At 61.7% G+C, this 23,090-nt stretch overlaps 1 protein-coding gene across 6 annotated transcripts in view; it reads left to right on the plus strand.

Moving 5' to 3' along the window:
* The first annotated feature begins 426 nt into the window (after positions 1-426).
* The window catches only part of SH2B3 (SH2B adaptor protein 3), a 29,271-nt gene continuing 6,607 nt past the window's right edge, over positions 427-23,090 (plus strand). For 2 of the 6 annotated variants that reach the window (XR_009819881.1, XM_062009686.1), the window contains exons 1-7: positions 5,685-6,642; positions 7,597-8,382; positions 21,270-21,371; positions 21,608-21,728; positions 21,853-21,947; positions 22,067-22,306; positions 22,630-22,795. Coding sequence is in view for 5 of the 6 variants with exons in the window: in XM_062009686.1 (XP_061865670.1) it covers positions 6,403-6,642; positions 7,597-8,382; positions 21,270-21,371; positions 21,608-21,728; positions 21,853-21,947; positions 22,067-22,306; positions 22,630-22,795 (1,750 nt within the window). In the remaining variant the exon portion in view is untranslated. Of the gene's footprint in view, positions 801-5,684; positions 6,643-7,596; positions 8,383-21,269; positions 21,372-21,607; positions 21,729-21,852; positions 21,948-22,066; positions 22,307-22,629; positions 22,796-23,090 lie in introns of those variants that run through there. The other 4 variants (XM_062009691.1, XM_062009687.1, XM_062009688.1 and 1 more) reach the window with 4 other exon arrangements.

Here is a 23,090-nt window from a genome sequence, read left to right on the forward strand (position 1 = left end):
GGGCGTGGGCACTGCCCCGCGGTGCCTTTCTCAGCAACATCATTTCCTCGACTGAAAGACAGAGGAAAATGATGAGAAATGGGGTTTGAGACGGCGGCGTCTCGCCCACTGCCGCCACCGCAGAGGTCCCTCGGGTCCCAGAGCCGTGGGAGGACTCAGGCACGGCAGGGACAGGAAAGCGAGCTGTTTCTTACGCACATCCCTCCCAAGCCCCCAAACGACCCCGTGCCCGGGCGATCCCGACCCCCGGGGGGCAGGGGCTGAGATGCTGCGGTGCCCGGACCTCCCCAAATCCACAGAGGGGGGATGAAAACAAGTTATAAAAGTCCTAAAGAACTTTTTAAACGCCGCCAGCCGCCCCCGGGAGCGCAGCCTGTTTGTGCCGCTGCCTCCGCGGGCGCGGACGCGATAAGATAAAGGCAGCGGCGGGGAGGAGCGGGTGCGCACCCGCGGAGCTGCCGGAGCGGAGTGCGGACGGATGGACAGACAGACACACAGACGTCCCGGCTCGCTCCGCCCCTGCGCAGCCTCCGCCCTCCTCCGCGCCGCTCCGCTTTACATAAACCCGCCCGGGGCCGGGGTCCGCGCCCCGCGGCTCCGCTCGGCGGAAACGCGGAGCCGCCTGACCCGGTTTCCTGCTTGAGCCGTGCCGTGCCGTGCCGTGCCGTGCCGTGCCGTGCCGTGCCGTGCCGTGCCGTGCCGTGCCCAGCCGCCCCGTCCCGTTCCGCCCGCCCCGTCCGGTCCCGTCCCCGGCCGCCTTCCACCATGGGCGAGCGGCAGCCGGACGCCTTCTCCTGCAGGTAACGGGGCCGGGGCCGGGCTGGAGCGGGGAAGCGGCGGTTGCAAAGCGAAAGCGGCGGCGCTGGGCCGGGGCGAGGTGTCCGGTGCGGCTGGGGCCGGGGCAGGGAGGGCAGCGGCGGTCGCTCCTCCCGCCCGCAGCCGCTGGAGCGTCCCCGGGAGCCACCGGGCGCGGAACCCTGGCTCCGGGAGGGTGATCCCCGTCCTCTGGCAGCCCCCAGCCCTCGGGTCTCTCCCCACTCCCACCCCCTTTTCTGCGGGTGGGACTCTCCCCTTCCCTTAGGTCGCCAAGGGGACTCCTGTCCTCCCAGCACTCGTCCCACTCTACCCCCAGGACCCTGTCTCTCCAACCCTGGGAACCCTCATCTTTCTTGCACCCCTTCACCCCTTGCACCCCTTCACCCCGGAACACATCTTCTGTGATCCCTGCCCCCCTCAAGGTCCCACATTTCCCAGCACCCCTATCCCAGGTACCCCTAATCCTAGGGTGCAGCACACATGGAGCCAGCCCTGCCTCTCTCCTCTGCCTGCCCCCAGACCCCTTCCTGCAGCTCCAGCCGTGGGGATTGCCCCTCTTGCAGGGCACAGGACCCTATTGGGGCGATACCCACCTGCCCCAGCCATGGCTGCAGGGTGCTGCCCAGCCCGTGGGGGCCATGCCCTGCCTGCTCACCCCACTGCCCCTTTCTCCTCTGCCCCAGTGCCAAGCAGAGGTGCCAGCTGGAGCCTGCCAAGCAGCTCCCCTGGCTTTCTGCTCTCTGTGGACTTTGTTGGCTCGCTGGCATTGCTTGGCTTGGCAGGCGTTGGGGGCTCAGCACACGAGGCCGATGGGCAGCATCCCTGTGCCCTGCCAGCGTGCCCAGCCCTGCTCCTGCCAAGCCCCGGCGGGGTCACCCACAGAGAGCCCGGACCCTCTGGCTCCCACAGCAGCTGTAACACAGTCCCTGCTGCCCGGGCTGGGATTTACTGTCAAGGAAACCAGGATGAGTTGTCAAGCTGCCATTTGGAGATTGTTGTTTCAAATTGATTCAAGATGTGCTGGAGCTGTGGGCTGGTGGCCCCAGGGACTTTTTGGGTTGCTGTGTTTAGGTAGGAAAAGCAGCTGAAGGAAGAAGTGACCGGTGCAGGGACCTGCCCTGCCTGCTCTCACATGGGTCTGGCTGCTGGCAGCCTTTGCTGGCAGCTTACAGGGCTGGAGGTTAAAGGCCTGTGAAATTACTGACAGGTTTCACTTTGACTTGTTTGGGACTAGATCAGCGCCTCGGGATTCTTTGTAACTGGCTTTTGGTGCAGGAGAGCCCTGTCCTCATGTGTCCCCCCTGCCCCCAGTGCTGCTGTTATTTGCTGCTTTGCCTTGATGTATTTATTGCCTCTGGAACGATCCCGTTTGGTTTTGCTGGAGCAGTGGGTTTGCTGGTGCTGTGTATTGCACCACAGAGATTGGGATGCAAGTGCTGGTGGCTTTTGGGGGATCTTATGTCCTCCTAAACCCCTCCCTTCCACTCACAGGGCTGCTGGGGGCCGACCCTGGCGCTGTGAAGGTGTCGGGACAAATCCCAGCGAGTGAGACAAAGTGAAAGTGCTAGAGCTTGGTGCTGACGGGGTTTGTGGTGCTGCCACAGCTCAGCGAGGAGGAAGGGCCCAATCCAGCCCTGGGAGGGACTGCTGTACCACGGAGGGAGAGCCAGGTCAGCATGGAGCTGAGCTGCCAGCTGCCCCTCACCACATCGCCGTGGGTGAACCAGGGGACCTGCAGCCAGCCGCTCCCCCAGAGCACTCCCTGGTTTCTCTCACGCCCACACGGCAGCGATTCATTTCAGGCAACAAAACAAACCCTGTCGAAAGAGGCCACCCCGCTGACTGGGCTTTTCTGTGCAGACAGTGGGTGTAAGAGGAGCCTGGTGCTCTAAACTGGGCTGCAGGGTGCCAGATGCCACAGTGATGGGCACTCCAGCGAGTGGGAGCAGCGCAGAGGGTTTCTGGGGAGCTGGGCTGGCTCCTGGTGAGCTCCTGCGAGCCGAGTGAGCGTGAAGCTCTGGTTTGTGCGGAGATGGGTTCAGGAGGGGTCGTCTCCGTCTCATTTCTCCTGGTGGAGTGATCAGGGAGGGAAGTCAAATGGGTGGATTTCCCCTGGATTCCGAGTGCCTCACCGGCTCCTGCATCCCCAGAGGTCTGTGGTGCTGCTGGGCCCACGCAGAGCCCCAGACAAAGCCCATCTTTAGCCTTTGAGAGAGCGAGTTGAGCAGCAGCAGGCGGTCAGACGAGGGGTGTGTGTGTCCTGTGAGAACGCTGGGCTGGGACAGCGGAGCTCTTGACTTTTAACCCCATTTCCTAAGAAAACTCAGCCTGTGTGGGTGTGTGGTGTGGGGAATCTCTCCAACCTGCTCCTCTTGCTTTGTAACTTGTCGTTTTGATTGAGCCAAAGGAGAGAGGTCGGGTTCTGAGACACTCTGGTGTCCTCCAGGTTGTGTGGGAACAGGCAGTGGGATGCAGAGAGTGAGACCCCAGAGAATCCACACCCTCAGAGAGAAGAGCAGGAGAGTGCTGGGTAGTTTCTGCTGTGGATTGTGCTGACCTGTTGCACAAATGGCTTTGGCTGTTTTATAGGGATGCTGTAAGCATGTGGGTAATGTTTTGGAGGGGGTGATGGGGCCCTCTCCGCCCTCCTTGCCTCCCATGGAACCTCTGTGCTGCCCTGGGTACGTGGGCTGGGGCTTTGTTCTGCTTGGGGTGTGTGTGGTGGGTAAATCAGCAATATTTACCTCACTGGTGAAAGAGGGAAGCAATAAAGCTTCCTGGGACACCAGCCTGCCTTGCTGAGGGGCTGCATCTCCCTGCCCACCCCCAAAAGGCTGCCCTGCTTGCACCCCCAGCTCTGCACTCTCAATCCAGGGTCGCATCCAGCCCGTCCCTGGAGGATCGAGATGCAGAGAGGGGCTGCACCTTCCCCATCCCCTGGGGGGATGCTCTGCATCATCCAGCCCTTACAAGCCCACCCTCAGGGAGGGACCTGCATCCCCCCTGAGCCCCCCGTGCCGGATGCTGCCCCATTGAAAAGCGCCATTTATTGTACCGGGGCCTTTTATAGCAGCCTCTGGAGTGAGCGGCCCCGGGGCCGTGCCAAGAAAGGCTGCTGCCGGCTCAGAATAGCTCTTTTCATGGAGGACATCCTGGGAAGGAACAATGTTCCTGCTCTTGGGATTGTGGGAACTTTGTGCCTCTCGGGGAGCCGTGGGGCTGGCGAGGGCGTCTCCCAGTCCCTCGCTTCGCTCCCTCCTCAGAATAATCCAGAGGGTGACTTTTGAATAGCCTCATGGGTATAAAAAGGGAGCTGGAAATGCCCCTGGCTGCTTTTCCCCTGCCTGGGGAGCGGTTGTTGCTGGGAGAGCCGGCACATCAATCACGTTTCCCATTTCCATGGCTGGTGTGGAGTCGAGGCTGCTTTCGTTTTCGATGGCTGCACATGCTCCAGGGCTGCCCATGGGCTCTGCTCTCTGTAAGGTTTCCCTTTGAGGCCAGATTTGCAGTGCTGGGTGCTGGAGGGTGCCCTTCCCCTGCAGCCACAGCCCCCTGCGTGGCTGTGCTGTGGTGTGGCAGTGGGCTGAGTCCTGTGGCCCCTCTAGGGGTCAGTTGCCTCCCACCCAGCTGCACTCCAGGAGTGGGGTGCAGAGCTATGGTGTTGCCTCCTGGCTGCAGTTAAACAACAAAATGCATTTAATGGGATTCTTTGCAACCACAAAGGTGCAATTAAGCCATTGCCAGACCTAAAGCCAGGGGTTACCGTCCCGGCAACCGCCACACTCACCGGCTTGGGCAAGAGTTTAATGAGATCTCCCAGGGGTGGCTTAGCTGCAGGGCTGGATCCTGCACAAGCTGGGGCTTGTCACCCAGCCAGCATCAAAGTCAGATCGTGGCTGCTCCATCCCATCCTACTCTTCCTCAAGCTCCTAGCCCCAGCACCCGAAAACAGCCCCAGCACCCCGAAACAACTCCCAGCAACCCAAAACAGCCCCAAGTCAGGGCAGGCTGGGCAATGTATAGCTCTTCTTCCAGCAGCCAGGGAGGATATTACCCCCTCACCATCGCAGCCAGCTGCTGGTGTGTCCAAAGATGGGCTGGATCCTCCATTCAGTGCAAATGAAAGCAATTAGCTGCTGTGATGACCCCCAGGATGGCCAGGAGCCCCTCGCAGGAATCTATGGGGTGTAAAGGACGTGGATGTAAAGTCTGCCTTAAAGCCACTGGCTGCTGGATGGAGGCATCGTGGAGCTGGGAGAAGCCCACCTGGCAGCGGGCACCTTCATCCCTGCAGCATGTCCCTGCCAAACCCTGGGGCCAGGCGGAGGACAGGGATGCTGCTGCGGTGGACTCAGCCAGGACAGTCATCTCCATGGGAGAAGTGCCCCAGGCAGGAGCTGGGAGGCCAGTGCCACGGTGGTTTGTGCCAGAGCCAGCAGAAGGAAGCTCTGGGGGTGTATTTCCCAGTTGGAAAAAGCTCATTGCTACCAGAGACAGCCTTGGGCTGCTTCCCACCACATGGCCCAGGCGCTGGGCTGCTTCTCCCACGCCGCAAACCTCTCCCGAAGCTGTCGTGGAGCGAGCCTGAAAGCTTGGAAGGCAAATCCCCTGTGCTGGGGATCTCGCAGCAGCCTGAGCATCCATCCACAGGGATGCACACGGATCCCCCGCTTTCCTTCGGCACTCTGAGGGGAGCATCTGGTGGTGCCGGGAGGAAGCGGGAGCGCAGCCGGAGGATGCTGAGTCACTGCCAGGCTGCTGGGGCCGATAGACGCCCGCACGTGGGGGCCCGGCCCGGGGGTTCCACCAGCCCAGCACACCCAGCGCCGCCGGCCAGCCCCGAGCCCAGGCTGGCTCTTCTGAGAAGCCGGGCCCTGGCGAGGCTGGCGGGGGGCAGATAACATCTCCCCTCGCCTAGAACCTTCGTGGGACGTGCTGGGAAGGGCGACGGCTGGGCAGAGATAGAGGGTTGCTTCCCGGCGTTATCGCCTCTGCGGCTGCAAACAAGAGCCGCGGTGCTGGCTGGCTGCGCTTCACCCCGCTCGCTTCCTCACAGCCCCTCTTCAGCCTTTGGGACATTTTTCTTTCCCCCAGCCCGTTGCAATCACTTTTCTCCCCACCTCCCAGCAGCTGGGGTGCTGCTGCTGTGCCGGCTGGAGTTTTGGGGAGGCGGCGGTGCCCGTGCCGGCGCGGCAGGATCCGGCTAGGCTGGCTGATGTTTCCTGCCCGAGCGGAGTGCGCGGCCCCGATAAGTGCCGTGGCTGAGCACGAGGTTTGGCAGGGAGCAGTGTGGTGCAGCCGGGGCTGGCCGTGGGGAGCACCGCTGCCAGGCTCAGCCGGGCATGCTGGGATGGCTGCAGGCTGCCCATGGCTCCCAGCAGATTGGCCTGGCTGAGAAAAATCTGCTGGGGGCAGAGATACGGTGTGGTTTGCCAAAGCCCCACGGCCCCTCGGTGCCGTGGGCAGCAGAGCATCCCCTCGCTGATGTGCGCTCATCCCTGCCCACACTGAGGGTCCCCAGCCTGGCGGAGCTGTGCTGGATCTGGCAGGAGAGGCAGCTCCCTCCTTGGATTTCTGCATCTTTTCATGTCGTTTCCTCCCCTTCCCGCCCCCACTCCGGGTTTATCAGCTCTGTTGGAGTCGGTCCCTGGAGGGAAACCCATCGGCGCAGCGAAGCTTTGGCAGGAGGAGAGCGGATGCTGCCGGGCCGGTGTCCCCGCGGGGCCGCGGGCAGCTGCAGGCAGCTGTGCTGGCAGGAAGCTGCACAGACGGGACCGGCCCGCACCCCGCCGGGCAGCGGGGGAAACTGAGGCACGGCCCTGCCAGGTGGGGATGGGGATGGTGGGTGCTGATGTGGGGCTGGGTGATTATTGTCTTGCGTGGCCGCTGCGGGCCGTGGCGGTGGCTCGCACGGCTGGGAGAGAGGTTGCTGTCCCAGTGAGTGAAGCGGCTGTGACTGGGAGCCAGGTTGACCGTGGTGCGCCCTGGGCTGCTTGCCCTGTGGTGCAGGCAGCCAGTGGCTACTGGGGTCAGGGGAGAGGTTTTGGGGTGTTGCGACTGTCCTGACCAGGTGTGGCTGGAAAGCTGTCTGGCAGAAAAGGGCCTGGAGGTGTTAATCAACAGAGGCTGAACATGAGCCAGCAGCGTGCCCAGGTGGGCAAAGGGCCAAGGGCATCCTGGCTTGTGGCAGCAGGAGCAGGGCAGGGATTGTCCTCCTGTGCTGGGCCCTGGGGAGGCTGCAGCTCCAGGGCTGTGTTTAGTGTTGGACCCCTCACTCACTGCCACAGGGACACTGAGGGGCTGCAGCGTGGCTGGAGCTGGGGAAGGAGCTGGGGAAGGGGCTGGAGCACAAGGATGCTGGGGAGAGGCTGAGGGAATGGGGGTGTTGAGCCTGGAGAAGAGGAGGCTGAGGGGAGACAGCAGCACTCTCTGACACTCCCTGACAGGAGGCTGCAGGGAGCTGGGTGTGGGGCTCTGCTCCCAAGTGACAGGACAAGAGGAAACGGGCTCCACTTGCCCCAGAGGAGGCTGAGGTTGGAGCTGATGCAGAACTGTTTCCCTGAGAGGGCTGTCAGCCGCTGTGCCGGGCTGCCCAGGGAGCTGGGGCAGTGCCCAGCCCTGGAGGGATCCCAAAGCCCTCGGGTGAGGTGCTGAGGGCTGTGGGTCAGCGCTGGGCTGGGCAGGGTGAGGGCAGGGCTGGGACTGCCGCAGCTTCGAGGGCTTCTCCAACTGATTCCGTGTCTCTCTGGTTGTGACCCCCCGATGTGCTCTGTCCCGCAGCACGGCCGCCTCGCTGGAGCCACGGCAATGAATGGGCACGCTCTGCCGGGCGGCACGCCAGCGCATCCCCGGGGCTGGCATGAGTTCTGCGAGCTTCACGCCATCAGCACCGCCAAGGAGCTGGCGCGGCACTACCTGCGCTTCGCCACCGAGCACCCGCACCATGACCCGCTGGCCGCCGAGAACTTCTCGGTGCGCTTCACCGACCTGTTCCAGCAGCACTTCTGCCATGAGGTGAAGGAAGGCTTCGCCACGAGCCAGCCGCGCGTCCTGCCCGCCGGCCCGGCGCGGGACTACCGCGACACGCACCGACGCCACGCGGACGCCTCCCCGGGCACGGCGGCCGACAAAGCCGAGGCGGAGCCCGGCGAGGGCCCCGAGCAGCCCAGCCGAACCCCCGAGGCCTCCCCGCTGGGGCTCCGCAAGTCCTGGAGCTCGGAGGAGCTGACGGGGCCGGCGCGACGGCCCTTCTCGCTCAGCCAGCTGCGCCGGAGCTGGCGAAGCCTCTTCCGCCGCCGCTCCTCGGACGCGCTGCCCGGCGACGGCGACGGCGACGCGGTGGAAGCGGCGGCTCTGAGGCCGGGACTGGCGAAGCGCGTCCTGCCCTGGGGGCTGTCGCGGGAGCAGCCCCCCGAGGTGCTCAAGGAGGGGCTCCTCAAGTACGGGCTGCTGGACGAGAGCTCGCTGGACTGCGGGACGCGCTGGCACCGCTGCCGCCTGGTGCTCAGGCGAGTGGGGATGCCCGAGGGCAAGGAGTGTGTGCTGGAGCTCTTCGACCCGCCCAAGGTAAGGTGCTGCTTGGGCCACAACAACCCCAGGCAGTGCCACAGGCTTGGGGGGGGCGAGTGTGGTTGGAAAGGTGTCTGACAGAAAAGGACCTGGGGATGGTCATCAGTGGTGGCTGAACAGGAGCCAGCAGCGTGTCCAGGTGGGCAAGGGCATCCTGGCTGGGATCAGCTCTAGGGTGGCAGCAGGAGCAGGGCAGGGATTGTCCCCTGTGCTGGGCCCTGGGGAGGCTGCAGCTCCAGGGCTGTGCTCAGTGCTAAGCCCCTCACTCACTGCCACAGGGACACTGAGGGGCTGCAGCTCCAGGGCTGTGTCAGTGCTGGGCCCCTCACTCACTGCCACAGGGACACTGAGGGGCTGCAGCTCCAGGGCTGTGTCAGTGCTGAGCCCCTCACTCACTGCCACAGGGACACTGAGGGGCTGCAGCTCCAGGGCTGTGTCAGTGCTGGGCCCCTCACTCACTGCCACAGGGACACTGAGGGGCTGCAGCGTGGCCAGAGCCGGGCACTGAGCTGGGGAAGGGGCTGGAGCACAAGGGGGCTGGGGAGGGGCTGAGGGAATGGGGGTGTTGAGCCTGGAGCAGAGGCTGAGGGGACACTCTCTGCTCCTGACAAGATGTTGTGGCCAGGGATGGATTGGTCTCTGCTCTTGATCTACAAACAAGACGAGGAAAGGGGCTCCAGTTGCTCCAGGGGAGGTTGAGGCTAGAGCTGAGGCAGAACTGTTTCCCTGAGAGGGGTGTCGGCCCCTGTGCCAGGCTGCCCAGGGAGCTGGGGGAGTGCCCAGCCCTGGAGGGATCCCAAAGCCCTGGAGCTGAGGTGCTGAGGGCTGTGGGTCAGTGCTGGGCTGGGCAGTGTTGGGTTAATGGACTCCAGGAGCTTCAAGGGCTTTGGCAATGAAAATGGCTCTGGATTGTGTGATTTGGTCAGGTGATGCTGTGGGTTCCTTGGCAGTGGGCTGGGGATGATGCTCTGAGTCCCCAAGGTTGCACTGTGTGTTTGAGACCTCTGAGTGGTGGAGCTGCTGCTCAGGGCTGCATTCAGGGGGTGAAAGATGCCACAACCACGTGCCAAGGGCGATGTGAGCACTGATTGTTGCAGCCAGGAGAGAGGCAATGGCATTTCTCCCTGCTGGCAACCCAAAGCTGAAGCATAGGCCCTGCTTTGCCCTGGGGTGCAGAGCTGAGGGGAGGGGCTGATGGCCCTTCACACTGTTCATTCCCAGTCCCATGGACCCATCCCAGGGATCACCAGGGCCTGACAACCCCCAAATTCACCCCGTCCCTGCTGTGCTGTGGCTTCAGCAGCCAGGGCATCTGCTCTCCTGGGCAAGCTGGGAAAGGAAGGGCAAAATCCAGCTTAGGCTCTGTGGCTTCGTCTGCTCCCCGTGGGACCTGGAAGGGACTGGACTTGTAGTTTTTGTCAAGTACTTTTGTGGCTGGAAACTCAGCTCTGGGCTGCCCCAGGAGCTCCCGTGGTGCTCAGACGCCGGCTGGAGCAGAGACGATGCAGGATGGGAGTGAACAAGGAGGGGGAACTGTGGCATTTAATCTTTAAAAAGACAGTTCCTTCCCATGGCAGGTCTGAGGCAGGCTGATGGGCTGCCCTTTTCTCTCTCTTGTTTCCCCCTTTTGTGCTCATTCAGCTTTGACTTGTGCTTTGGAAGGAGGAAGCCTCGGGGAGAGCCTGTGCCTTGGGGCTGTGTTTGCAGCTCACTCCAGGGAGCAGCCAGCTCAGCCTCTGCTGTTTCTGTCCAGCAGCCCCAACAGCTAATGTTTTCTTTAAAAACCGGGGGAAAAAAGGATCCAACACCAGAACTGTGAGATGTGAAAGTAGCTGGCTTTGCTCAAGTCTGGGGTTGTGGTTATCTGTCCCCATGGGAGTGTGTGCCATGGGACAGGGGTGTCTGGCTCCAGGCACCATCATCACTTTGGGGCTCTTGGAGGCTGCTCCCAGGAGCCAGGCACTGGGCCAGTGCCCAGCTCACCCCGACAGCCCCGGGCAGGTCAGATCCTGCTCTGTGGGGAAGGGCTTGGCTGGAGGGAGGAGCCCTTGGGCTGCTGCTATTTCAGGCATTTCTCCCAGCTTTGCTGCTCCTCATCCTCAGTGGTTGTTGCCCAGACCTGCCTTTGGGGCTTGGCAAGAGCCAAACCCCAAAGGCAAGCAGGGGATGCCCTCCTGATGCATTTGGCCACCTCCAGCCCTGGTGAAGCCCTTGGTGACCTGGCACAGCCCCAGGGAGAGCTGAGCCATCCCTTCAGCTCAGCCTCTTCCCCCAGAGGCTTTCAGACACAGGGAGTGGAGCCATCTACTTACTCCTTTCTCCTTTTCCCCCTCCTTTTCCCTTTATTTCCCCCCTCATTGCCCTTGGGAAGCAAACCCATCACCTTCCTCCTCACCCCCAGCCCCTGACCAGCTTTGCCCCACTCCTGGGAGGTGTTTCAAACCACACTCTCAGGGAGTTACTCTTTTTATTTGCAACACACCTCTGTCCCAGGGGGATTTGCTGGTCAGCCCCATCTCCTGGGGAGCTTGCCTTCCCCCTGGGCAGGGTTGGAGGAGGGGAGGTTGTTCCTCGCTGGATTTCTCAAGTCTCGGCAGTAAATTGCTTCCTGTGCAAATTCTCTCAGGGCGGGTCCTTCCTTTCTTAATTAACTGGGTCGGGGCCAAATCCTGCCTCGTTTACAGCAGAAGCAATCCAACCCCCTTTCCCCAGTCACTGTGCCTGGGTTCTGGGGGCAACTGGGAAGTTCCTCACCGTGCTGGTGGGTCTCACTCCCCAAACCCAGCTCAGGGGGCAAACCCTAGAGCAATTGGAACAGAAAAGTGCTTATTTGGGGCCACTTTTTGTGTTTTGCCTTTGAAATAATGGAATGATAACCAAGAACTCCCTGGGGAAGGCTGCAGGGAACCCCCTCCCCTCCATCCCCTGGCCCTGGGATGCTCCCAGGGCTTTGCTACTGCCTTTTGCCCCTGTTATTGTCTGTTCCTGAGGTGAAGATGCTGGCAATTGTCATGAAAAGTAATAGTTTTAAGTAAGCAGCTGTAAAAACAGCTCTCGGGGGCTTTCATCCCCAGCTGCTCTGTGGACCATTAGGCTTGGTCACCCCAGAAGCACCCTCTTCCTCTCCCTTTCTGCCCTTTAAACCCTCTTCTCCCTTTTATCTTAACAGCTTTATCTTAGTTTCCACCCTGCCCCCCCTGCTGTGTTCCAACAGGGCCTCCCAGCCTAATCCTGTAAGGTGCCCAGCATCAAAGGGAGTAGGGTGCTTTGAAAAGCCCTCATCCCATTTCATGCTTGGCTGGGTGCAGCTGGTACTGTTCTGGGCCAAGGGATGAGTGGTGGTGAGCTGTGCCAGTCCCTGTGGCATGGTCTGACCTGGTGTGGGCATCCCCTGCCCCAGGGAGGGTCTCCTGAGAGCTTCAGCTGGATGAGCTGAGGCTTCCCAGGCTCTGCAGCTGCTCCTGGGGTGGTTTTGGCATCATTCCTTCTCCCCTTGAGGGCTGGAAAAGCGATGTTGCAAAGGAGGGACGTGGAGATGACGTGATCTGGAGGTGTTCTGGCAGCAGGGCACAGTCTGTCTGCTGGGTACCAGTGGGGTCAGGGCACCTGGACCCCCACCCTGGGGCTGTGCCAGATGGTGCTGGTGTGCTGGGGAGAGAAGGAGTGTGAGGATGCTGTGTCACCCACCAGGGCCAGGGTGAGGTGCTGATGCCCTGTGGCGTGGAGTGGGGCCATCCTGGTGTGCAGGGTGCCTGGAGCAGGCAGCTGTGGGGGTATCTATAATGCTTGTACCTGTGGGTGTAGGTATACAAGTGTACACACAAATCTTGGGTATGGATGTGCAGCCTGGGTGGATTCTCTGATGTCTAGCACGAGGGTGATGCTTCACCAGCCCCTCTCTGCTTTCTGTGGAGGCACCCAGGGCTTTCTCCTCTACCCCACTATTTATTCTGACATAGCTTTGGGTATCTCTGAGGCCTCCCCACTCAAGCCAAAGCTGCCAAAGCAGGTTGGTATGTTTTAAGGCAGCCCTGCAGGGTTCCAGGGCTGCTCTGTTCCTCAGCTCAGCCCCAGCCCTCGGTGCCTTTCCCTTCCTAACCTCCACGGATCCCCCTCTCCGCAGCGGAAACGTCCCCGAGCCCTTTCTGTTGACCAGATGTTTGTACAGGAAGGGGAAGGGAGGTGGGATTTGCATTTGTGCTGGCTTCTTTATGGCATTTTAATGCAATCCAGCACGTCCTGTAAGTCCATGGCACCCTGGGCTGAGCTGGGAAGCCTCCTTCCGCTGCGAGCCGTGCTGCCTGTGTCATGCCTTGCATGTCTCAGCCCCTGGCCACAGGAGCTGCAGTATTTTTATCTCTGCTCAGCGTGAGACTGCTTTGACTTCCTTTTTTTTTCTCTCTCTCTCTCTTTCTTTTTCCCCTTCCTTTCACCTGAAGCTGGTTTCTGAGAACTGCCACCTCCTGAGCAAGCAGCTCCTGTTGCTGCTGGGCTCTGATTTTTGGCAGCCAGGGCTCTTGGGTGGCAGCTGGCCAGGCAGGGACTAGGGACCATGCTGGTGGTGTGCTTCCCCATCCCCACCCTGGCTCCCCCTGGGGCTGTTTTGTACCTCTGGGAGTAATTGGGGCTGCTCAGATGTGGCTTTAAGTGACTCAGCTGAGGGTACTTGGAGAGGCAATGGTGGAGGGGGATCTGCTGCCAGTGCTTCAGAGCACATTTCCTCTTATTAGTGACTCGTTATGCTTAAAAACTGGACCTTGGATGCACGATGCTGCAGCCCTGGGAGCTCCTTCCTTCCTCTGTTCCATACAAAATGATGCAACGTGGTCTTTTCCTCCCAGGGCCGCCTGGCAATGCAGCCTGTGGGCTATGAGTGCCCTATGAGAAGGGGTCTGGCAGTGAGGGGAAGCATCCCAGTGTCCCATCAGTGCCCTGGCCTGGGGAAGAGCACATCTGTGTCAATCTGGATCCCATTTGGTGTCCTACATCCTGTGAGCCAGAATGGGCTGGACTGCCTGTGCTCCTGCCCTCGTCCCAGTGGTTTGCCCAGGGGGGAACCAGCTCATGCCAAGTGCTATTTTCTCTCTTTGTTGTAGTAAGAAATGTTAAACAATCCCAGGCTGGTGGGGTTTGCTGCCTTGATCCTCCAGCCAAGAGCAACCCTGCTGCATCATCCTTTGCAACGCACGTGGCTGGAGAGCTGCATCCTTCTCCCAGCATCTCCAGGAGCTGCATCCCTCTCTTGGCATCCCTCTCCTCACAACTCCAGGGACCACATCCCTCTCCTGACATCTCCAGGAGCTGCATTCTTCTCCTGTCCTCCCTCTCAGCATCCCCAGGGACTGCATTCCTCCCCTGACACCACATTCCTTTCCTAGATCCTTCTTGCATCTCCAGGAGCTGCAACCCTCTCCTGGAACCCTTCTCCTGGCATCTCCAGGAGCTGCATTCTTCTCCCAGAAACTCCAGGGACCACACCCCTCTCCTGGCATCTCCAGGAGCTGCATTCTTCTCCTATCATCGCTCTCCTGCCATCTCCAGGCACCACATCTCTTTTGTGGCATCCTTCTCTCAGCATCCCCAGGGATTGTATCTGTCTCCTGGCATCCTTCTCAGCATCCCCAGGGACTGCATCCCTCTCCTGGCATCCCCAGGCACTACATTCCTCTCCTAGCATCCTTCTACCATCTCCAAGAGCTGCATCCCTCTCCTGGAATCCTTCTCCTGGCTTCTCCAGGAGCTGCATTCTTCTCCTGTCATCCTTCTCAGCATCCACAGGCACTGTATCTGTCTCCTGACATCCCTCTCTCAGCATCCCCAGGGACTGCATCCCTCTCTTAACATCCTTCTCCTGGCATCTCTAGGAGCTACATCCCTCTCTCAGCATCCCCAGGGACTGCATCCCTCTCTTAACATCCTTCTGGCATTTCTAAGAGCTGCATCCCTCTCCCGACACCCCTCTCTCAGCATCCTTAGGGACTGCATCCCTCTCCTGCCACTTTTCTCCTGGCATCCCTAGGACAGGAGCTGGGAAACCCGCCGCGGGGTAAGAGCCGGAGGGCTTTGACTAGACTACAATTCCCTCGGGAGAGCCGAAGCCGCACTCAAAGGCGTCCGGAGCTGCCCCGAAACCCGCCCGCGGACTTTCTCCGCGGCGCCGGGCGGGCGGGCGGTGGCGCGTCCCGTGCCGAGCCGTGCCGTGCCGAGCCGTGCCGTCCGCGCTCGGCTCTCGCTTCAGTGCTTCGCTGTTCTTCGAAGGCGCCCGGAGCCCTTTTGTGAGATTTTTGCCGGTGACTGGGGTTTTTTTTTCTTTTGGCTTTCTCTATTTATTCCCCCTCCCCTCACCACCCTTTTTTCTGGTGTCGCGGGGCGGGGGGAGGGCGAGGAGACAAAAGGTTATTTGTCATTTATTAACCACAACTTTTTCCATCCTTGGTCATGCACGGAAAAAACACTTTTGAGCAGCGTAACCACAGCCCCGCGTTAATTGCTGAAGAGCAGAGTTTCTTATTTTGGAAACTGTGTTGCTGGGATGGAGCTTGTCAGGGCTTGATTGGGTTGTGAGGGGAAGAGTGTGGGACAGGAGCCCCAATCTGCTGCTTTCCCCTGGTGCTGGGCTTGTTGGGTTTTGCAGGAGAAAGGCTGGAAGGGTTTCTTTTTCTTTCAAGCCCACTCTTGTTGCTGAAGGGGAAGAGTTGCCCCGATGCTGTGCCCACCCCCCTGCTCGTGGCAGCGATGCTTTGCTGCATCCCTCGCAGGGATGCTGCGGGTGGGAGAGCACCACGTGCAGGCTGAGAAGCCAATGACAAGTGAGGATATCTAAGAGAAAGGCAGGAAAAGAGCCTGGGAAAACACTCCAGGACTGTACCACCTCCCCACAAGCCTCCCAGGGCTGGTGGGCGCTGGGTGTTGCTCAGCCCTGGCAGCCAGTGGGAGATGCTCAGGGTGTTTGTGAGTGGTTCTCTCTCTCTTTTGGGTTTTTTTTCCCCTTTCTTCTTCTTTTTTTTATGGCCCAGGATGTGGTTGTTTCGAGGCTGAGTGCTGCTGCTTTCAAAGGTAAATATTTATGAGAGGTTGCATAGGCAGTGTGGGGTCTGGAAGGATTTGTCCCAGTGATGAAGGCTCGACTGGGGCAGACCCCACTGGTCCCAGTTCCCACTGATACTCCACGATGGGCATCAGAATGTTCAATGTCATTGTGAGATTACATTAAAAACCAAGTGTCTGGGGTAACATCTTCCTTCAGCTATGGGCAAGGGGCAGGTCCTGCTTTGGGACCATCAAATGTTCCCATGTGGGCTCTTGGCGCTGTTCCATCATCCTGGGTGATGCCTGACCCAGAGTGATGCCAAACCCTGGGTGATGCGAAATCCCAGGAGCTCCCAGGGACCATGCTGGCCACTCCGTGTCCCCCAGCCCTCTGGGGATGGGCTTTGGGGTGTCTCAGGCCCTGGCTGCAGCTCCTGTTACACACAGACACCTTGTTTACTTTCCACGCTCGTTATTTATCCCAGGAAGTCGTTAGAGCAGCCCACGCTGGGAGCGGGTTTGGCTGAACATGAAATGAGGGGCCTGGCCAAAGCTGCCTGGTTACAGATCCTGTTTATAGCCCCAAAGCCCCCAGTGACCGTGAGGTGCTGGGCTGCCTGTGTTTGGGGTGGTTTGTGGGCTGTTGGAGAGGGAAGGTGGGCTCTGACGAGCAGAGCTGACGGGCGCTGCTGCGCTTGGAGGTTTCTCGATGCACAAAGAGGGGCTGGGGGGGGTTCTAACCAGACCCCCCCAAACCCATCCCCAGGGCTCTGGATTTACCTAGGGTGGTATCACAGCACCTTGGGTTTAATTTAGTAAGAAGTAGGGGCTGAGGGAGGTGGGGAGGGGTCTGGGCTGTGTTTTCTGGCGTTGCCTTTCGCTGGCGCTCGGCAGCCGCTCAGGAGGGGAACAGAAGGTGCTTTGTGCCCCAGCCCCCCCCGAGCCAGCACTTCAGGCCACAGCACAACGGGGCCTCTTGTCACCGCTGAGCCTGGTCCCCTCGGGGATGGCTCTGTCCCCTGCCATGAGCTTTAGGGATGCTCAGGGACAGGGTGTCTTGGAAACCCTTTTGTCCCTGCGGTGTTGGTGGTGTGAGGGTGCTGGCTGGGGTCTGGGGGACTCGAGCTCATGCAGCAGCCTGCAGTGGGGATCACCTCTCGTATTCCTCTGCTTAACAGAGACAGGGAACCTCGTATACACAGTGCCCCAAGCCTGTGATGGCACTCACTGCTGCTGGCAGTAGGTCTCGGAGTGAACAGCAGAGAATGTGCCACCCTGATGTTCTCCCCAGAGAGCTTGGAGGGGGTGAGCTCAGTGGATGGTGCAGGAGGCACATGAGATGCTGGAGGGTGTGAAGGGAAAGGACCCGAATCAGTGGCATCCCAGAGCCCATCCCAGGCAGCAGCGTTGGCACAGGGCTGCTGGGGTGGACTCGTCCCTTGGGCTCAGCCACGGTGCAGAGGCCTGAGGAGGAGTGTTGGGATTAGGCTGTGCTTAACCTCCCCCCCGCAGAGCGCTGGGATTAGCTGCTGGAGGGCAGAGGCTGGGATTAGCTGCTGGAGGGCAGAGGCTGGGATTAGCTGTGCTGCACCCCAGCGAGGCCAAGGGCTGGGATCAGCCGTGGTGCAAACACCCAGGGCCACGTGCCAGGATTATCTGTGGTGCAAAGTCCCCAAGGACGAGTGTTGGCTTTAACCACGGTGAAAACTCCAGAAGACAGGCACTGGGGTTGTCTCATGCCAAGTGTCTGAGGAGGAACACAGGGATTACCCACGGGGCAGCCTCCTGCATCCACCCTGGTACAGCAGGACCTCTCAGCCCTCGCCGTGACCCTTGGTGCCCCCTCCAGCCTCGTGGCATCCCCCCACTGCTGTCCCAGCGGGACCAGGGACGTGCTTCCCCTGCAGCTCTCACTGGGACAGGGCTGTGTGCCTCTGCTCTCCTGGGGAACTCCACAAAACTCCCCGGGGCCGTGGGCGCGGGATGTGGTTTGGCGCCGGCATAACCCGCCCTGGCACCGCCGCAGATCTGTCCGTCCTGGCAGCCCCAGACAGGGCTTGTTCCTTGTGTGAGGGGCACAGGGTGGGCTCAGGGCTTTGGCACAAGCAGCACATCCCCCTGGCCATCAGAGATCTGCCCTTTCCCGTCTCTGACTCAGAGTGGAAGCGAAAGGGCCGTGGTGGGGAAATCCCCGGCGTGCGGAGGGGCCGGTGCCAGCGCCCGCCGCTCTCGAAGGATTTGCTCTCTGCCAGCCCCTGCCATCAGCACCGTGCCACTGCCATCAGCTGCCATCAGCACCGTGCCACTGCCATCAGCTGCCACCACCAGCATCGTCACCAGCCGCTGCCACCGTCACTGTGCCACCACCAGCACCGGCACCACCAGCCGCTGCCATCACCCCCGTGCCACTGCCGTCATTGCTGTGCCATGACTGCCATCCCCATGCCACGCTGCCTTTGCCAGCAAGCCCCTGGCCAGATCTGTTAGGAAAGGTGGGTGATTCTGGCTTCCTCCTGCTCCAACCAACACGGGGAGCGCTGGAAGTGTTTTGGGGAGCAGGCAGAAATCAGGTGAGCCCAGGGGTGTCTGAGGGGGTGGTGTGTGTGCCCATATGTGCCCCCGTGCCTCTCCCAGGTGTGGGCAATGTGATCTTTTCTGTCTCATCTTGGCCAGCTGCCTGCTTTCCTCTCCCCTCCACTGAGCATCTGCAGTGTGTGTCCTTCCAGCAGCAGCCCAGGGCATGGTGCCCAGAGCTTTCCCAGCACGTGTGGGCAGGCTGGGAGGAGTTTTCCTTCGAAGGAGCGTAAATCCCAGCGCTGCAGGTTGGAGGGTTTCAGGGGAAGGTGTCCCCAGGGCACGTGCCAGGCGGCAGGGAAGGTGCTGTGTGGCTGCTGGGGAGGGAGGATGGTGCTGTGGGCACGTTGGCCTCACACAAACACGGCGAGGGAAGAAAGTGGCGGGCGCAGGAGCTGCGGTGAGAGCTGTTGCTGGGGCTTGTGAGGAGGAAACGTTGTCGTGAGCTGCTGTGTGTGCCAGCAGCAGCCTGGCACAGCCGTGACCTGGCTCTGACCTGCAGCTCCTGGCTGCCCACGGGCTCCTGCCTGTATCTGGCAACCCCCCCTTTCTCCCAGCCACTCTGTGCTCCCCAGGCGTGGGGTGGCTGTGGGTGCTGTGCTGGGGGGATGAGGGGACATGGGGTGAGGGTGTGCAGTGGGGTGTCCCCTCTGGTCAGGCTGCTGGGGCTCTTGTCCCCATTAGTGTCCCATTGTCCCCAGCAGTGTCAGCCCCTGTGAGGAGAGGGAGTCTGGGGGAAGCTGAGCCAGATCCTGCTGCATGAGCTCTGTGAGCCAGAGATCAGCTGTATCACACCCCAGATGCCTCGTTTGGTGTGTTGGTTGCCAGGACCAGGGGTGCTGTGGAGGTGGCACAGCGGTGGCTGGTTTTTAGGGGCTTAGGAGTGCAGCCTCCTGGGGCATCGTGGCCCTGGGGAAATTCTGGGCAGCCCTCAGCCCCATGTGCACAGGATCCTTTGGGGAGTGGTGGGATGAAGTATCCAGGGGAGACTCCTCAAAGAACTGGAGCATCAGGCTGAGGGACCTGGGACTGGTCTGCCTAGAGAAGACTGAGAGGGAATCTCAGTACTTACAAGTATTTAAATGCTGGGTGCCAGGAGCATGAGGCAGTGCTTTTTCCTGTGGTGACAGGGCAAGGGGTAATGGATATCAGCTGGAGCACAAAAAGTTCTGCTGGAACACAAGGGAAAACTCCTTTGGTGCTGAGGTGAGGGAGCCCTGGCCCAGGCTGCCCAGGGAGGGTGTGGAGGCTCCTTCTCTGGAGGTTCCCAATCCCCCTGGACACGTTCCTGTACCCCCTGAGCCAGGGGAAGCTGCTGGAGCAGGGGCTGGGGAAGCTCTGCAGGGCCCTTCCCACCCCACCATGCTGGGATGCTGTGAGTGGGAGCTGGTACTGGTTGGAATAGAGACCGAGCTGGGGCAACATCCCGAGCATCCCATCCCATCCCATCCCATCCCATCCCATCCCATCCCATCCTGACCCCAGCAGCCCCTGTGGCTGTGTGTGTGTGGGGGGGTGTCTGACCCCATGCTGCCGCCGTGGCACCTCCTGCTGAGGAGCCCGTGGGTGCTGAGCAGCCGGGTGCTGTGTTGAGTGAGCAGTTTTGGTTACTGAGAAGTCCCTTTCCCGGTAGGGGCTGCAGGGCAGGGGGCGGGGGCAGCGTGCCTGCGGTAGGCACTTCTCCGAAGCCAGACTGGTTTTTCGGCTGCCGTATCTCTGTGCTGCATCATTTCCTTCTCCCTCTGCGCTGCCCTGGCTGTGCTCTGCCCGGGGAGGGCTGTGGGGGGCTTCTCTGAACTCCCTGTTCCTGGAATCTCGCCGTTTCCCGGGACAGCAGGAGCGGTGCCGATAAACCGCCGCCGTGCCGGGGGCCACAACCCCCTCCAGGACCGGCAGCCCCTTCGCTTCCTCCCCACAGGGCTTGGCAGGGGACGTGGTTCTGCCCCTGGGGATGGCAGAGCCCATCAGGCCGCTTTGGGATGAAGCGCTGGTGGCTGGTGGCAGCGCCGGCCCCGCCGCCCGCGGCTGCAATCAGTGTCGCCGGCGGTGCCACGAGGCCTCCTGCACCACACCGGCCTGACACCGGCTTCTAAGAACTTTCTTCTGGGCGCAGCTCGGTGCTGATAAGGGCTGATCCCTCTCACGCTGCGTTTCCGGCCCCAAAGTACACCGAGTCCTCGGTTGAGAGTGTCGAGGGAGGAGTGGAGGGGGTGGAAAACGCAGAGGCAGCCCAACACCGCTCAGTTGGGTGCCTGAGGATGAGGCTGGGTTGGCAAGCACCTAGTGAGGACCCCCTCGGGGGTCTTGCAGCTGTCTGGGGCTGTGGCAGAGGTGGCGTTGGGGCTGTGGCAGAGGTGGCTTTGGTGCGAGCATCCCGAGCTCGGGGCGAGAGGAACGCGCTTCGGCTGGCGAGTGCCACGTGTGGCCGGCGTCCTGGGAGCTGCGAGGACGGTGTGGGCTGCGCTGACTCAGCCCACAGGATGCTGAAGCCACTGTGTGAATCACAGCCAGCCCAAATGTTGGCATGCCACGCTGGCAGCAAGCCTGGCACGGGGCCGGCGGGGAGGAGTGTACCCGGCACATATCGGCGCTGGCCAGGCTTTGCCGGGTGGCGTGGGGTGGCTCGGTCACAGGGCTACGGGCTTGCCTCGCCTCTGCCCGTGGGGATGAGCAGGGAAAGGGTTGGTTCCAGCCCCCGTGTGATCCCCCAGCAGCGTTTTGCACCCAGGAGGGTCCTTGGCCCCCCAGACTGGTGCTGGGCAGGCAGCACGTGCTGCAGCCTGGCAGCGGTTGGCGGCTCGCGGGGTCGCAGAGGAACCGAAAGCTGCCGGGAGGGATATTATTAACCTTTCCAGAAGTGTCTACTCAGCATTTTGTCCTGTGCCTGTGTCAGCTCCAAACCCATCTGGGAGGCCTCACGAGCTCCCAGCCCACCCTGACCCCCCCACTGCTCCCATTGCTGCACACGCTGCCATACTGGGATCCCCCCTCTCCTCCACTGCCAGGTCCTTGTGGGAGCCACCAAGCTGGGTCCCCACTCTGGGCACCGTTCCCTCCCCCTGGGATGCCCCGACAGTGGCCAGGCAGTGCTGTGTGGGGTATTTCCTTCCCACACGGGGTATTTCCTTGCCGTGGGGGGTATTTCTCTGCAGAGCCGGGCATTTCCAATGCTTTGGGTGGCTCTTGGCAGGCTCAGCCCAATCCAGGCAGGGCAGGGGGAAGGAGTGGGGTGGGATTTTGGGGTGTTGGGGCGCAGCTCAGCGCCGTGTCCCCCTCTGCAGGGCTCCAGGCCGAAGCTGCAGGCTGCCTGTGCCGCCATCCAGGAGGTGCGGAGCTGCACGCGCCTCGAGATGCCCGACAACCTCCACACCTTCGTCCTCAAGGTAGGAGCTGGCCCTTGGTGGGGGTCTGCAGTCAGCCCCTGAGGCCTTTCCCACCCTCTGGGCTGCACGTGGCTGCCAAAGGCTCCCGTGCCAAATTTCGCTTCCCCTTCCCAGGCGGGGACGGGGGGAAACACGGCACGTGGGGCGGGGGATGCTTTGTCCTGGCTGGGGTCAGGGTTGGTCGTCGAGTGTGGGTGGGTTGGGAGGGGGATGCACATCTCTCTCTCTCTCTGAAGCCCCCAAGTCCCTCTGCGATGTCCCCCAGGTCACCAACGCCACCGACGTCGTGTTCGAGGCGGGGGACGAGCAGCAGCTCAGCTCCTGGATGGCCGAGATCCGCGAGTGCGTGCGCAGGGGGTGAGTGAGTGCGTGTCCTCAGGGGGTGGGTGGCTGGGTGTCCTCACCCCTTGCGACAGGGATGGCTGTTTTCTGCCCTCCCCCAGCACTGTGTGGGCTCAGCCTTGGCTTGTCCCATCCCCAGCAGGTCTGACACAGGGGACCCCGAGCTCCCGGCGTGCCGACACCCCAACCCCACAGCCACCAGCTCCACCACCAGCACTGACACCCTCAGCCATGGTGAGGATGCCCAGGGGACCCTGGGGATGGGACATCACCTGCCCTGACCAGCTGGGCTGATGGGCCACCCCCAAATGGCGTGGCAGGGGGGCTGAGGGTGGGGGTCTGTGCTTCTCCAGGGTGCTCATCCCTGTGCCCTGGCAGGGGTGACACTGGGGGGCCCTGAGGAGCCGGTGGGGCTGAAGATGGAGCAGTTCCTCTCCTCCTGCCCCTGGTTCCACGGGCCCATCTCCCGCGTGAAGGCGGCTCAGCTGGTGCAGCTGGGGGGGCTGGAGGGCCACGGCGTGTTCCTGGTGCGGCAGAGCGAGACGCGGCGCGGCGAGTACGTGCTCACCTTCAACTTCCAGGGCAGAGCAAAGGTAGGGGGGAGAGGAGCCCCTCAGGCAGCCCCCACCCCCACCCCATCCCCACCCCAACCCCATCCCATCCCACCCCATCCCATCCCAGGGAGATTCTCTCCTTGCCTGGTCCCTGTCCCCATGCTTTTAGAGGTCTGGCAGCCCCATCCCTGCTCCTGAGGAGCAAAACCCCCCTGCAGCAAGCAGGGCACTGCAGGGTTGGGGATGCAGCACGTCATGCTGAGGCCCTTTGTCCCACCCCAAACACATCTCCCTGTTGCCCACATCGTCTCCTCCAGTGAGGAGCTGGGGGAAGGGTAACGGGGCCGTGCTCCTCCCTGCAGCACCTGCGGCTGGCGCTGACGGAGCGGGGCCAGTGCCGTGTCCAGCACCTGCGCTTCTCCTCCATCCTGGAGATGCTGCACCACTTCCATCGCTACCCCATCCCGCTGGAGTGCGGCACAGCCTGCGACGTCCGGCTCTCCAGCTACGTCGTCGTCCTGCCCCAAGGTAACACGGGCACAGAGAGCCGGGGCTGGGCCCGTGGGGTGCAGGGGTGGGGGAAGTCTGGTCCCGGCAGGAGAGTCCCCGGGGTGGATGTGGATGCTCTGGGGTTGAGCAGAGCCTGGGCCCTTTGGCCACACGCCTGGAGGGAAGTGGAAGCATCCGGGCAGTGGCACAAAAGGTGACTCCCGAGCTCCCGGCTTCCTCTTTTGAGAAAGGAGAAGCTGCCCCAAACCGCTGCCCCTTCCCCACTGCAGCCCGGGGTGGGGGGAAGGCGGGGAGGGGGCACGGGATGCACCCT

The sequence above is a fragment of the Colius striatus genome, chromosome 17 (genome assembly GCF_028858725.1).
Source record: "Colius striatus isolate bColStr4 chromosome 17, bColStr4.1.hap1, whole genome shotgun sequence".
NCBI classification, from domain to species: Eukaryota; Metazoa; Chordata; class Aves; order Coliiformes; family Coliidae; genus Colius; species Colius striatus.